The sequence below is a fragment of the Sebastes umbrosus genome, chromosome 8 (assembly GCF_015220745.1).
Source record: "Sebastes umbrosus isolate fSebUmb1 chromosome 8, fSebUmb1.pri, whole genome shotgun sequence".
Classification (NCBI taxonomy): domain Eukaryota; kingdom Metazoa; phylum Chordata; class Actinopteri; order Perciformes; family Sebastidae; genus Sebastes; species Sebastes umbrosus.
The window spans coordinates 11,673,695-11,688,111 of NC_051276.1; the positions used below are offsets into that span (position 1 = coordinate 11,673,695).

The window sequence follows — 14,417 nt, forward strand, 5'->3', positions numbered from 1 at the left end:
TCGGTTTGACTAGATAATTATAATAGAGGTAATATCTGATAGAAATAAGGTGAAGTTTTGTTTTCTATTTAATTTTATGTATGTGTAATTAGCCAAATATTATTCAAGATTCAAGATTGAAGAGTTTTATTTGCCATTTGCACCTATAAGTACACTGGAATTCTGAGCAGTTTACACCGAGTCAGCTTTAAGAAAAGAAAAAAGGTAGAAAAGGCACAAGGTAATTACAGTACAAAATAAGTAGCACATTCAACTCAACACAATAAATAAATAAATTATTAAAATATAAAACGCCCTCAGTGTAGTCAATAAATAAACTAAACTACCCTCTGCATAGGAAAGATACCCCCAGAATATTTATAAACAGTTGGACTAAAAAAATCTATTTTTGGAGTGAAACCAATTATTAATTTCATCAGAAGAAGATATCCTGTTCTATTACAAAATCCTAACCCAACTCTCGATGAGGCATCACAGAGGAATGGATGGTATTGTTGGGAAACTGATGGTATATAGTAGGATCATGAACTGACCAATCAGTGAGCGAGGAAGAAGAAGACCACGCCCCCCGGGGACTCCCATAAGAGGCGAGGAGAGTGCGCTGTGTCAGCGCATGAGGAGAGCAGCAGGCACACCTGTTTGGCAGCCAGGTAGCTGCAGGTGAGCCGGGAGAGTTTGGATACAGACTTATTTGACAGAACAAAAGGATTTCCATCGAGTGGCAGCGGCTGTTAAAGGTTTGTAATTTGACTTTTTCTTTAACTGAATCTGAGTGAAGCAATAAAACTAAACCAAACAACAATAGCCTACTGGAGGTTATCCAATTAAAATCTACAACAACACTTGTGTGTGTGTGTCGAGGGAAAGCGTGCCCGTGATTACTGAAGCATTTCAATGTCATTGTGAGTCTGATGAAAGCTGTCCGACCTGTTTTTCATCACCTGGATCTCATCAACTCAGCAACTTGTTGAGCATTAAAGCGACACTGGTGTGGAAATGTATCTGATATTCACTAATCAAAACTCAGCTTTTTAAGAACTACTTTTAATGTGTAATTAATATTGGGTGTTTTATATCTTCTTTTTTATGATGTCCTTGTTTTATGATCTTTTATCTATGTAAAGTGTCTTTGAGTTTTTAGAAAAGCGCTATATAAATAAAATGTATTATCGGCTAAAAATAAATAAAATCTTCATTTGTATGCCTTTTTTTAAATGGGGCACCGACTAACTGTATTAGTGTCTTTTAACACGACCCTAAACTTTTAATTGCTTCCACACAATAAAATTAACTTAAATGTTGTGTATTTTGTGAGGAGGTATATGGCTGGTTTTAATATAAGATGTGTTTAATCAGCTATATATATATATATATATATATATATATATTCAACACATCAATTAGTGTAACTTTCATGATTTTTGGATGTGACCAGATTGAGATGCTGTGGGACTATATTTCACTCAAATTTGGGTTTTAATCTTTAGTAAAAAATGTTTGAGTTGTAGACATTAAAGGTACCCTTTAAATGAGGAAGTGTGCCATGGGAGCAGCAGCAGCCTTTAAATCAGGTTCATAAGTGTGTCAACGGTTGCCATGTCTTCATTTGTGTAGAGAAACTTCCAGACAGCCATGCCTTTTTTTTTTTTTTTTTTTTTTTTTCACACCAATGATTTACTCATACCCTGTTCAAGTTCCCGTTGCATTCAGGTAGACACACCTTGAAAACCAGTCATGTAGGGTTATGTCCTATGTACACTTAGACACAGACTATAGGGATAATGCATTTAATTAATTTACATTTACTCACAGATGATGCTTTTCTAGAAATAAAAATAATCTAATCGGTATACTTAGATAAGATGTTTTTTGGTTTGTCAGCGTGAAGCCTGTGAGAAGGGAAGTGTTATCTGTGTCATATTTCCCATACTGCTGGCACGTTTCATAAACCAGTCAAGCCAGTTGTTGGGAGCCAGTATGCCTCGATGGTGCCAGTATAGCGACCCTGTTAACACTGCCAGATGCCACCCTAAGTCCACAAACGGTTACAGATTGTTTGCTTTTTAAACTTTTTTTTAAATTATTTTTTAACTCTTGAGCCATTACTGTTGGGTTCATGATTAATGGCTGCAAGCGCTGATGCCAGGACCTCTCTGGTCCAATTCATCCCATTTACCTTAAATTTAAAAAATTGTCCAGTTGCATCGTAATTATTATAAACTGTATGGGAACTGTTTTATACACTTTTCTTGTCCCATTGTGTAGTTTTCTTTTTTTAAGATGCACATCATAGTTGCCAAATAATGTTGTGCTGCTAACACTTGTAAAGCATTTCCAACCAAGAAACCTTTTAAGGCTAAAGTTTAATTTGTGTGCATCATCATAAAAGACGTCCAGCATGAGTCAAGGCAGCGCGGGTTTGTTACGACACACGAGGCCTTAAAAACATGCACTATACCATAACTATTTTATATACGTTAGCCATGCATGCATTTTTCTTGAATAAATTATAGTCCCACTGTTGTTCGTTCTTTGAGAATAGAGACTGCTACTCATTGTACTGTCCGTACACTCTTGGCTTTGTCTGCCTCAGATGCTCAGCGAAGAATGGCTGAGTGGCCTCTTTTTTTTCCTATACAGTGCAGTCTTTCAGCCATGGGAAACTGTACTGTAAATACAACTCCACATTTTTCTTCTGCCACTTACTACAGAGTTTAACACAGTTCAGATCTTAATCAGATGTTAAGATTCCATGGTAAAATAAGAAACCGGTTGCATGTGTAGGAGTTGGTGCTGTTGGTTTCGGCGGAGAGAGGATTACTTCCTGTTGAGAGTTCATAAGGAAAGTGGAGGAACTACTATCCATTAGTAACCTTGATAGTTCCTCAATGTGAAGCTAATCACTTTGAATGCAGCGTTTCCCCCCATTCTGTGCATTTTGCAGCTTTTGAGTGTCTGAATGTTTCAGTAAACAAAGACCTTTGTGCAAATATCCCTGACTGGTCCAAACTGACTTCCTAACCTTTGACTTTTGCTGTTGTAGGTAATTCACAAGGATCTTGTCTGAAAATGGAATTCGATAATATAAAGTCCTCAGCCGCGCTCATTTATGATGAGTTCATCCAAAATGCAGGTACATTTTTAAGCATTCAATATGACGCCATGTTCATTTTAAAATCCTACATCATCACTTTTGGGGTTTGTTTCTGTATATGAATCCGCTTTAACGTGGTCCACTTTTCTGTCAATTCTTCTGTTAACAGACCGACGGACGGCGACCTGGTTCCTCATGTCGTCTCCTCTCCCCCAAGCGCTTGTCATTGCAGTATACATCTACTTCGTCACGTCGCTGGGGCCTCGGATAATGGAGAACCGCAAAGCCTTCGACCTCAAAGGAGTTCTCATAGTCTACAACTTCAGCGTGGTGGCTCTCTCGTTATACATGTGCTACGAGGTGAGTCATCAGTTGACATGAAGTTTCTGCCACTGAAATCATTCTTTCAATGGAAGATCTTAAACAGCCAGGCATACCGCAGGCTCATAGTGGAGTCTTTCATAGTCGGGCTTATTGTTGAGAACAGTCGTGACACATACTTTTGGCAGGCTTGTGCAATAATCTTTCTCATGGACTTGACTGTGAGGGTAAACCAGATCTGCAGGTGTATTCTTTACATGGATTGTATTCTGTGTAACTTCAACAGGACTTTGTCGAGACATACTTGATTATCAATACACTGCTTTTCCAATGTAATCATTATCCCAACTGTATGTATGAATTTTTTTTTCTTTTTTCCCCCCCCATCAGAATGATTAATTTTATTGTGAAATACTACCCTGACTCACTGCAGCTTTAGTGTATGAACATTTTCACAGCCAGTTACTTGTGAGTAACCACACTTTGCTCTGTTCTCTTCAGTTTGTGATGTCAGGATGGGGTACGGGATACACCTTTCACTGCGACCCAGTCGACTACTCTGACTCACCACAGGGCGTGAGGGTAAGCCACTTCTTTACAGATCTGATTGCATTTAGTTATGAGATCTGGATGTTTCTTTCTGAACCCGTGCTGAAATGTTCTTTACTGTCTCCTCTAGATGGCAGCAACATGCTGGCTTTACTACTTCTCCAAGTTCATTGAGATGTTAGACACAGTAAGTCGCAAGATCAGTTGAATACATTTCCTTTTATATCTTGTGTTGCACTAGACACAGTAAATTAATAATTTGTCAAATCATTACATTAATAGGAGTCTATTTTTTCTTTTTTTTCTTTCAGATTTTCTTTGTGCTGAGGAAGAAGAATAGCCAGGTGACATTTCTTCATGTCTACCATCACTCAATCATGCCCTTCACCTGGTGGTTTGGAGTTCGCTTCTCCGCAGGTAGGTTTTTTTCTTCCTGTCTTCTTAAATGTAAAAGCTATAGTTTTCATGCGTTCATTTCTTTTGACATTATTCCTGCCTTATTTTCAGGTGGCATGGGGACATTTCACGCCCTGCTCAACTGTATCGTCCATGTTATCATGTACACGTACTACGGCCTGACTGCTTTGGGCCCCAACTACCAGAAGTACCTGTGGTGGAAGAAATACTTGACGACCATTCAGCTGGTATGTTGGGCAGTGTTTTATATCTTGCGTTCCCCTTTTTATAAAGACGTGCGGGAATCCAGACAATGGACTCAACCCTTCCTTTCTTTGCTGCTCCTCAGATCCAGTTTGTTATGGTGACGAGCCATATCTCCCAGTATTTCTTCATGGACTGCTCCTACCAGTTCCCCATCTTCGTCTACATCATCGCCTCGTACGGCCTGATTTTCCTGTTCCTCTTCCTCAACTTCTGGTACCACGCCTACACCAAGGGCAAAAGGCTGCCTAAAGTGCTGCAGAATCAGACATGGGCGCACCACAGCAACGGAGTCATGAACGGAAACGCCAGTCACGAAAAAGACGAGTGACTCAAGACTCGGCTCGTCAAGTGGTTTCGGGGGTTGACCTTATTTATGTAAGCAAACGGCTTCTGAGATTCAACTCCTATTAGTTCGGACTGCATTTTCTGATGGTTTTCTACTTGCAACTGCAAAAGACAATCTTTAAATTTTGACCAAAGCTATATTTAAGAAGTTTATTGACTCAAGCTGAAGGGTTTTATCTTATATATTTTTTTTGTTTACAACGAAGGTAAAGCCCAAGTTCTGCTATGGACGTTCCCAAGTATCCCTCCTTTCTGTTACAGTATGGTTTAAAAAAATATTTCAAGCGTCCGAAATCGACTCCACCATTCCTACTGACCCTCGACTGTATAGTCAATCTGGGCTTCCTCAAGAAGCATCTAATGCAGAGATCATTTTCATCTTGATCTTACTTCTCAGAAGACCCTTTTATAGGAAATACAGTTCAGGGTTTTTAAAGTTGTGCACTGAAAAAGTTGTTTATTTCACCTGGCCAAAAAAAATGTTACGTCGACCGTTCCGAGTCGATATATTTTAAATGGTGTTCAGGCTACACATGTCCTGTTGTTACATGCATGCAGAACAGGGTTTTTTTTCTATTAGTTTTGATCACATATGCACGCCCACTTCTCTATGGTTGAGTCACAACTGCTGCTGATGGTACAGAGTTATCTTTTATACAGTAAAATCACTTTATTCTCCGATGAAGCGACGACGTGACAGAGATGCCAGAGAGGAAGGCTTACGGACCACTGTGGTTCTTTTAGAATCCAAAGCAGAGCTTGAGCTGTAGTTTTACTATTTCCTTATTGCAAAATAACACTGTATTACAGGATCGCAATATGCACAAATACATGGATTCGATATTTAGCCCACCGGTCAGAAAACACGAGCAGCCTTGCTTGCCTGTGTTTAAGTGTTTTGCTTCATGTGTTGACGTTCTGTGGCTAAAGAGGTCTTCAGGCGGCTGGAGTCAGGTAGTGCCTTTGGACTGAGGTCTGTGGAGTAGTTTTATATCCCGTTATGATGACCTTAAACTGAGAAGTGAATGTAACACTCTGCTCCTTTGGTGACTGAGGACACAGGACAGAGCTTGATGTGGAAAGAGTTCTACCTTTTCTTATTCGGCTGTAAGCCCATGTTGACACTAAAGATTTACAGATCTACATTGCATACAAATGGAGGGGGAGAACTTTGTTTTCAGTTCCTTGTCAGATCCCTTATGATGGCAATAGTTAATACTGTAAGAAATGTGAAATGAGATGTTTATTTTGTATTTTATATGTATTTATATGAAAATAAATGAACTATGTACTTTGAATATGGTCTCGTTTTGCTTTCCTGAAGTTTTTTTTAAATTATTTTATTTAATTATCTGTTTGATTTGAAAGTTGGAACGCCTCACTTTGTCGAAGTGATGTAGTAATTGCAAATAAAAAGATAAGACGGCAGAATATTGACTAGATGCACATACAAAAACACTAGGTTGTATTGCATGTTTAAAGTGGGCCAATTTAATTTAATTGTAACCATGCACTGCATTCAGCAGCACACTCTTCTATCAGGTACAGATCATTTGCCAGCATCCCATTAAATAGGAATTCAGTAAAAGTACAACCCTCTGCATCCACAGTGGTTTCTCCCATCACATGTGCAGCCAACACTACTGCTAACAATAGGCTACTGCACTGTCTGAGCCAAAGGACTGCATGCTTTAAGGTATGTTTTGATTGTAATACTGGAGTGAATATATATTTTATATGACTTTTAATATATACAGTATATTCAGACAGTAGCCTAAAGCAAAATACAGTTTGCTTATGATATGGTAAAAGGTTAGTTTCTATCTGCATGTGACATGGTACATGCAGCCAGAGCAGATAACCCCTATAGATCCATTAGTTTCCTGTTAATTCCCATGGAAAGTAAAATATTAAGGAAGTGATGCTTTGACCTGGCTGTAATGAACTATTTTCACCAGTAGGAGGTGCTGTTAAACTGACTGAGACTAGAGGGGCATGCCTACAGTTTCCAGTGCATTATAGTTAGATGGATCATCAGATTCAACAGATCAAATGAATTTCACATTCATGAAAAGCATGGCATCCCTGATATAAATCATCTAGTTGAATGTGTTATTGAGCAACGCTCCATTTTAATCTCAGAACAGTGACTGTATATACCTCCATGTGGTTCTCTGTATCCACAGGATAATGAACCGTGAATTATATTTTGCTGTTTAGCTTGTTTCTCTAAAACGGTTTGTGTTCCCAGAACAGAGGAATCGATTGTTATCCTACCAACCATATATTACGCAATTTTTTCACATCAAATGCATTTTCTCAACCAGTAGAGAAGCAAATACATTTAATTTCATAAGATAAATCATGGAAACTAATTAAATAATAATAAATCCTGCAAGTCGGGAGAAGATTTGTTTTCCGGCAAGACGATGAGTCCAATCATAAAGCCAAAGCTACACGGGAAATGGCTCAAGAACAACATGTTGATGTCCCAGAGTCCAGATCTACTTTGAGTTAATGTTGTAAGGAGCCTGTAAAGAATACCTGTTGCTTTTGGTGTGCCATTTGTACGCCGTGTAGTCTGTACTGACTGGAATGTAAATGTATCCGCGTAAATATGGTACGCTCAGAGCTAGTAACGAAGAGTAAAAAGCATATAAGACCACGTTTGGCGGGCGGGAGTGGAGGTGGATGTGTCCAACAAACACAGGACTTTCAACCAGGAGACCGGTGTTTTGTTTTGTAAGTGACGTTTGTAATGTGTTTTTTAGTGATGTATTTTCCGTTCCGTTGTTTCCATACGTATTTTACTTAGTTTACTTACTTATTTTAAGGCCAACTGTGACGTGTTTCCTAAACCTAACTAAGTGGTTTTGTTGCCTAAACCTAACTGCGGACGTTATCATAGTTTTGTTGCATGGCATACAGTACAAATGACAAGTGAAAAGCCTAAAATGCGTCCTCACGACATGCAATGTTGTGCTGTTTATACCTCTTCCTGTGACACTGTGTGGGTTGTTTTAAGAAAAACATGAAAACTTGGGTGAATATTTTTTATAGAAACTGTATATCCTCTATATAATTTTCCAATATATACGTGTATTCAGATTTCATATATTTATATTTTATATGTAGGAAAACATGCAGCTCTTTTTCGGTCCAACCCACGCTTCCCCCTCTCCGTCACATCACACCCAGGAAACCAGGAGAGCACGCTGACCTGTCTACTTGTGCGTCCTTCTGCACTTAAGTGGTACATAATGATACCGCCACCAGACAACAGCCCCTGAGCTTTTTATTGAATGACACTCAGCTGTGTGATGGCAAATGTGAGAGCTTTTCAGACATAAAAGGAAGCTGACGTCAGTGTAAGATACAACTGCAAATGACAGGAGTCTGTTTTATTTTCTATACATAGATATACTGCGGTATATGAGTGCTCAAAGTAACCGGTTGAATGGAGAGATGAAAGCAGGCGGCAGGACAGCCCAACCCTCGGAGGGCCTGGATGATCGCTCTCCACCATGATGAGTTCCAACAACCCCCGTCCGTCTCCAGGCCTCCCTGGAAGGTCCTTCCAGGCTGGGACAACTAGGTCATTATCAGGCTCAATGTGTGAGACAGCTCATCGCTGCAAATAGGTGTAACACGAATGAGATGAGTCAGTGAGCAGGATTTGTTCTTGCCTTTCACCACAAGATACACAATGATTTAACATTTTAAAAAAATGTGTTGATATAAGAAACATTTAAGTTATGTTTCAGTGTTTTCATATTTGCCTTGCACAAAACGTTTTACTCCAGCGGCAAAATGATAATCAGACTAATTGTCAACATCTGCCATCCCCATATTTTAGAGACTTGTGTTTAGAAGAAAAATTACCTCTGATATGTCCAATAACATCTGGATCAGCAAACTATTTCCATTCCTCAAACCTTAATTAATTACATAGATGTTATGTTGCAACAGTCTCAGTTTGGTATGATAGTGGAAATAAATGTGTTATTCCAACATTTTATTTGTGCATTAACCATTTTTTTGCATTCTAATCTTCTTAAAATTCAAATGGACCACTGACAGTTGATTTCCCTTAAAAAAAAAAAATTATCCTCTGATTTACAGACGTCTCTTTAAACATCCTTTGCCATGGATTCATTTGCGTTTTCAGTCCAAAATGGCGTCACCGCTACCGCAGCGCCATCTAGCGGCTGTTGTCAAAAAAGCACCAGAGTTTGTCTCTTTGCTTCTATACTGTTTGGCGTCAGTATGTGACAAGTTGGGATGAGAACGTGTTGGTGACACATACTGAACCAAACAGTATAGTTGTGTGCTGCAAAACCAAAACAATGAACTGAAAGGGGCTAAAACGCTAGCAATAATTATCTGTGGGTTCGTAATTTTGCACCTTTCACGTAAAAGTAGTTGTATGGTCCATTGCTAATATGAAAATGTTGAGTATATCTGCTTTAATGATATAAAGAATTAAGTTTTGAAACCAAGTCTTTAACGGTGATTCTCCATACAGGCCGAGTCGTCACACTATAATGCCACAAGCAAAGGTGAAAATATCAAAGGAAATATGGTTCTGTCTGACTCAGCGGTGACTGTCTGTCAGGAGGACTCGTGAGGCTTTTTGAAATGGCAAACAGAATCACGGCACACAGAAGGAGCTGACTGCAGATAAGAGAAAGAAAAAAGCTGGATGGTAATTGCTTCTCTTTGTGGACTCTGTAATTCGCCAGATCACGATGCTTCCAGGCAGTGGCACCGTCATCTGAGCATGTCTGTGTTCTTAACAGTAGCCTTCTTGTCGTGACTTGGAAAAAATATATCTGTGTGTCTCCTGATTTTCCATCTCGTAGAGGGGCGACAGCACCTTGGAAAGTTTCCTGTGTGAAGGACAATAATGAACAAAGTGCTCACATATGGGAGAGAGGCTGCTGGAGGAGAAAAGAGACCGCAAAAAGAATAATAAACAAAAGAGAGGAGGCAACACGTCTTCTGTTCCACTCTCAAGATGTTACAAATCTTTGTGATAAGTGTAAATACGTGGATATACAGTATGCAGTGTCTCGACTGCTGAAGGCAGATATAATGTTGCTTGCTTGCTTGTGATTATGCAGAGTGAATTATGCCGGAGCTTTCAGTGAGCAAAGTGTTGCCCAGGTGGTCTATTAAGGCAGCAGAGAGCAGATGGCTGGCTGAGAATAATTATTGGTATTTTAGATAATTGTGGGTATTTGGTTGCCCTAATAATAACCTAATCTTCCTCTGTCTTTTTCTCTGTCTGTTTTTCTCCTCCTTTTAAGACTTTTTTTTCATTTGTAATACCGTCAAATTGAAGATGTCTGATAAGAGCTTTATGAGCTCATTTATAGCGAAGCCTAGTCTCCATTTTTCGTTACTGGTACAGCTGGCAGAACTGATGCTCTACAGAGTCTGAACCTTGACATTATGTTTCTGTGTTTTCTGTCGGTCGTCACCACACGCAGATAATCTGTCATGTTGTGTTTTCTCTTCAAAGTCAGACAGTAATCTGGTAGTTTGATGTCAGACTGGTCTTGAGGCAGATCTAAATTAGATCGTTGTCAGGACCTCGTGAGGGAGAACTTTGGTAGAATAATGAAAAAGGCCTATTATGATTAGTGCAAATCCTCACTTTCAAGAATTTTAAAACATTTTTTTTTACAAACAATTGCATTTGGTTTGGATTCCGCAGGTTTTCCTGTGAACCTGAACCTTTTACACATCTCTAGAAGCGTGTTTCCAACTGTGTCTTTGTCCCTTTGGGCTTTTTTTTGCAGAGTCCCCACACCTCACACCACCTCCCCCCCTCTGTGATGGTCACTGACAATAGCTTTTGCAGTAACTCTGGGTGCACAGCGGTGGAACAAATACGGTGCGTCTGGACCCAGGGATGTTGTCCAGGTACTTATCTACTCCGCTGCAGTATATCATCTGTCCCAAAGCTGACTTATTGATCACCATCTTGTCTTCCAATAAGGCCTCAGAGTGAGTCTGGTCTGCTGTGTGTGTGTGTCAGCTGCTGCCTCTGTGTCTGTAAACTGTCGTATCTGCTTCAGGACAGATGGCAAATATATTTCATGTGTTCAAGGAATTTTCAGCCCTACATCCTTCAGGGTTTACAGATTAAAGACTGAACTATTCCCCTTTGCTCTGACAAGTTACAGATGTAAATTTGTACTAATTTTCCTGTTTATCCAGCGTATGATGTTTAGAACAAAGCGCATACCCTTTGCGTAGCATTAGCATAACCCTTCCACTCCTGTGAGTTTGACGTGCCTTGGGGCCAGACAGCTTCGTACAGTAGCACTCTGCTTGCTTGCTTTGCTGAGTCCCAGGCTGCATGCCTGTTTGCCTGGCTGCTCCCCGAGGGCCTGCCGACTCTACTGCCTGTACTTCTGTCTGCCTTCCTGCCTCGCTCGGCTTCCTGTCATAGAACTGAATTCAGACCATTAAGAAAAAGTTACATCTTCAAGGAATAGTTTGACATTTTAGGAAATATATTTACTCTCTTGCCGAGAGTTAGATTAGGAGATTAATATCTGTCTGTTGAATATGAAGCAGGAGCCAGAATACGGTTATTTTAGTTTAGCATAAAGACTGGAAAGAGAGGGAAAACAGCTAAAATGTCAGCCTACCAGCATCCCTAACCTCAATAATTAAAGGGACTGTTTGTAAGAATCAGAAATGCTTGTTAACAGCGAGACCTGTGGCCATTAAGTCAACGAAAGTCAGCGTCGGGCTCGCGCTTGCTCGCTCATGAACGAGCATCGCTCAAAACAGTGAGGCGACACACGTCAGCCAAAAGCACAATATCCCTCTATATTTCAGCTGCTTGGCAGTAATGTTAGCTGACCAGACGAAGGTCTCTCCATGAATCACTGCTGATCCTAGTGTTGGCTTTTCCTGCTTCAGCCTCCCGACCGCGGTCGGAGGGAGACACCGGCACCCAGTCAGAGACGATAAAGTTTTTTCGCTGCGGAGCCCCGTCACTTCACAAGACACGGGAAACCTCTGTTGGTCTGGAGGAGCTGCAACAGTTATTTCTGCACAAACGTCCACTGTACATTCACTAGATATTCTCAGAGCTAAACTAACTCTTCTGCGGTGTGTAGTGTGTGCTCATGCACGTGAGGTGGAGCGAGCTGAGTGAAGGCAGGCAGGCAGGCAGAGGAGCAGAGGAGCAGAGTACAGCAGAGACTCCGGCCCTGGAGACCAAAGCTACGGTCTCCCCCGCGTACTACGACCGCGGCCAACTGTTTAACAGACAGGCTTCACTAGATATTACTTTGCGATTTTGGTGCTTCCGTGTAGTTTTTGTTGGAGTCTGAGTCTGAACAGCGTAGCCGCACACGAGCGCGCATGGGACACCGACCCAGGTGATTTGTACCTGTAAGAAGTTACAAACAGTCCCTTTAATACCTTCTTGTTTGTTTAATCCATACAAAAACCAAAGAACAAAAATGACGAGTTGTGATTTTACAGGAAGGCAAGGAGTTGCCTGGCAACCTCAGAGTGATGACAAAACTCTAGTTCCTGCTCCTGGCAAAGAAATCAATTCTATGTGAGATTTTTTTTTGTATGTCTGAAACCTTCGTATGAAACCTCTCTCTCTATGTGAATTGCATACTATTTCCCGTGAAATATCACAGTATAGAACGACAACGTTCATAACAGACATTGACGGACAGCTCTGTAACATCAATAACACTTCAGTTTAAGTTTGAGTATAAGATTTGCTAGGCGTAACATATATTTTAAATGAAATCAGACTTTGATTTTCTCAAATCGTCATTTTGGTGACATGACCTTGGCACGGGTTACCATGGTTACACGTCTCCAACTGGCAAGGAGGCACTCAGGAAGTGACGACGTAAATTACTGCTCAGTGCATCCGAATAGATACATAATACTGTTTAGTGACACAAAAGTATGTTGAACGATAGTACACCTATTGGGTATGTAGTGCATAGTAAATGGTAAATGGACTTGCATTTTTAGTTTACCGACCACTCAAAGCGCTTTACACTACATGTCAGCATTCACCCATTCACACCCATTCACACATTCATACATAGTTTCATATTTAAAGGACAACTTTGAGAGCGATATCATCTTCTAATCTAATTCTCAGCAAGAAATCAAATAAGCGTTTCCCTAAATGTTGAACTATTACTTTAACTGCTGACCAATCTTTCTCTGTTTTACTTTCAACCCACACAGCCTTGAATGATACATTAGAACTCAAAATCAGCTTAGAAATGAAGATTCCTGCAACATGTTTAAAAAAACCTGCACTTTTGTCTCGCACTGGAGGTGGTTGAGGTCGTTCTGATTCAGAAATCATCACTATTATCCTCTGTGTGAAAAATGTCTGGCTGTTACAGCTGTTCAGGCTCCCAGTCAATATTTGGACGAGGGAAGAGGTACATCACCTTCAGTGTGTGTATTTATATGAGCGAGTCTCTTCACTCACGGAACAACGGGAACATTACCTCAAAATGTGTTCTCAGAAATGCTCAAAAGAAACAACAGCGCAGTCACATTTGCTGGATGCTATTTCCTATTATCTCATCTCTCTGCGTGTTGTTGTGAGGTTTTATGGACTCTCTAAGCTTTGTTCCTCCTTGTTATTGTAGTTGCGGTTGGCCATAATTTTTAGTTTTACAGCCTGAACATGGACAGAGTGTTGGAGAGCGTACAGCCACAGGAATCAGCGATACAAATGCTATGTGAGTAATATGATGTTTTGAGCTGTTTGCCTGGATGAGAGCCGTAAGCTGAACATGTTCCAGACATGTAAGAACGGACGGGAGGCAGATTTGGCTACAGTTATCCAGAGCGGCATCTCATAACGTAAAACACCTTGATTTGATTTGAATATTCCTGATGTTTGCCATACATAGTGTTGTTAGGTGCTGCTTTGCACTCTGTGTTACCCTTCAAGCTGTTCATGGGCCAGAGCTTCCATAATCTTCATGTGCACTGACTGAACTGAACTTCCTTTGAACTGCAGTCCTATTCAATCTTAAAGGGGGGCACCAACAATTTAATGCTTGGAGACTTGTGAGGGACATTTGAAAAAAAAGAAATGTCAAAAGCGATGCAACAGATGCCATGATATCCCAAATTTAGTGCCTTGTGTATGGGTCAAGCTGCAAAACTGCTGGATCATATATTTCCCATGATGCAATGATGCACTATGTCTTTTCATTGGACCCTTTCTGTCTGGTAAAAGCCCACATCTTTCAATCTGTGAGCCCACAGTTTGCAAAACAGGAGGCTTTCTGGTTTAAATTAAAAGTCGTCAAGGTCTGAGATAAAAACCTGATGACATCACTATGACATCACCAGAGTAATTTCAAGACTGCTTCAGACTCACAGAAGTTGTTATACAACTGTTAAAACATCTTTATTCAAG

The 14,417-nt window shown here is 40.3% G+C and overlaps 1 protein-coding gene across 3 annotated transcripts; it reads left to right on the forward strand.

Moving 5' to 3' along the window:
• Positions 1 to 581: 581 nt before the first annotated feature.
• On the forward strand, positions 582 to 6,270 carry elovl7a (ELOVL fatty acid elongase 7a). Of its 3 annotated transcripts, none has more exons than XM_037778921.1 (8): positions 582 to 737; positions 3,044 to 3,133; positions 3,264 to 3,454; positions 3,917 to 3,997; positions 4,095 to 4,151; positions 4,276 to 4,381; positions 4,472 to 4,608; positions 4,710 to 6,270. In XM_037778921.1, the coding sequence occupies exons 2-8, from the start codon at positions 3,070 to 3,072 to the stop codon at positions 4,953 to 4,955; spliced, it is 882 nt and encodes a 293-aa protein (XP_037634849.1). In that variant the 5' UTR covers positions 582 to 737; positions 3,044 to 3,069; the 3' UTR covers positions 4,956 to 6,270. The 3 variants fall into 3 exon arrangements, with proteins under 3 accessions (XP_037634849.1, XP_037634850.1, XP_037634851.1); XM_037778923.1 differs by having other exon boundaries at positions 626 to 737; positions 3,044 to 3,129; XM_037778922.1 differs by lacking the exon at positions 4,095 to 4,151.
• Positions 6,271 to 14,417: the final 8,147 nt, after the last annotated feature.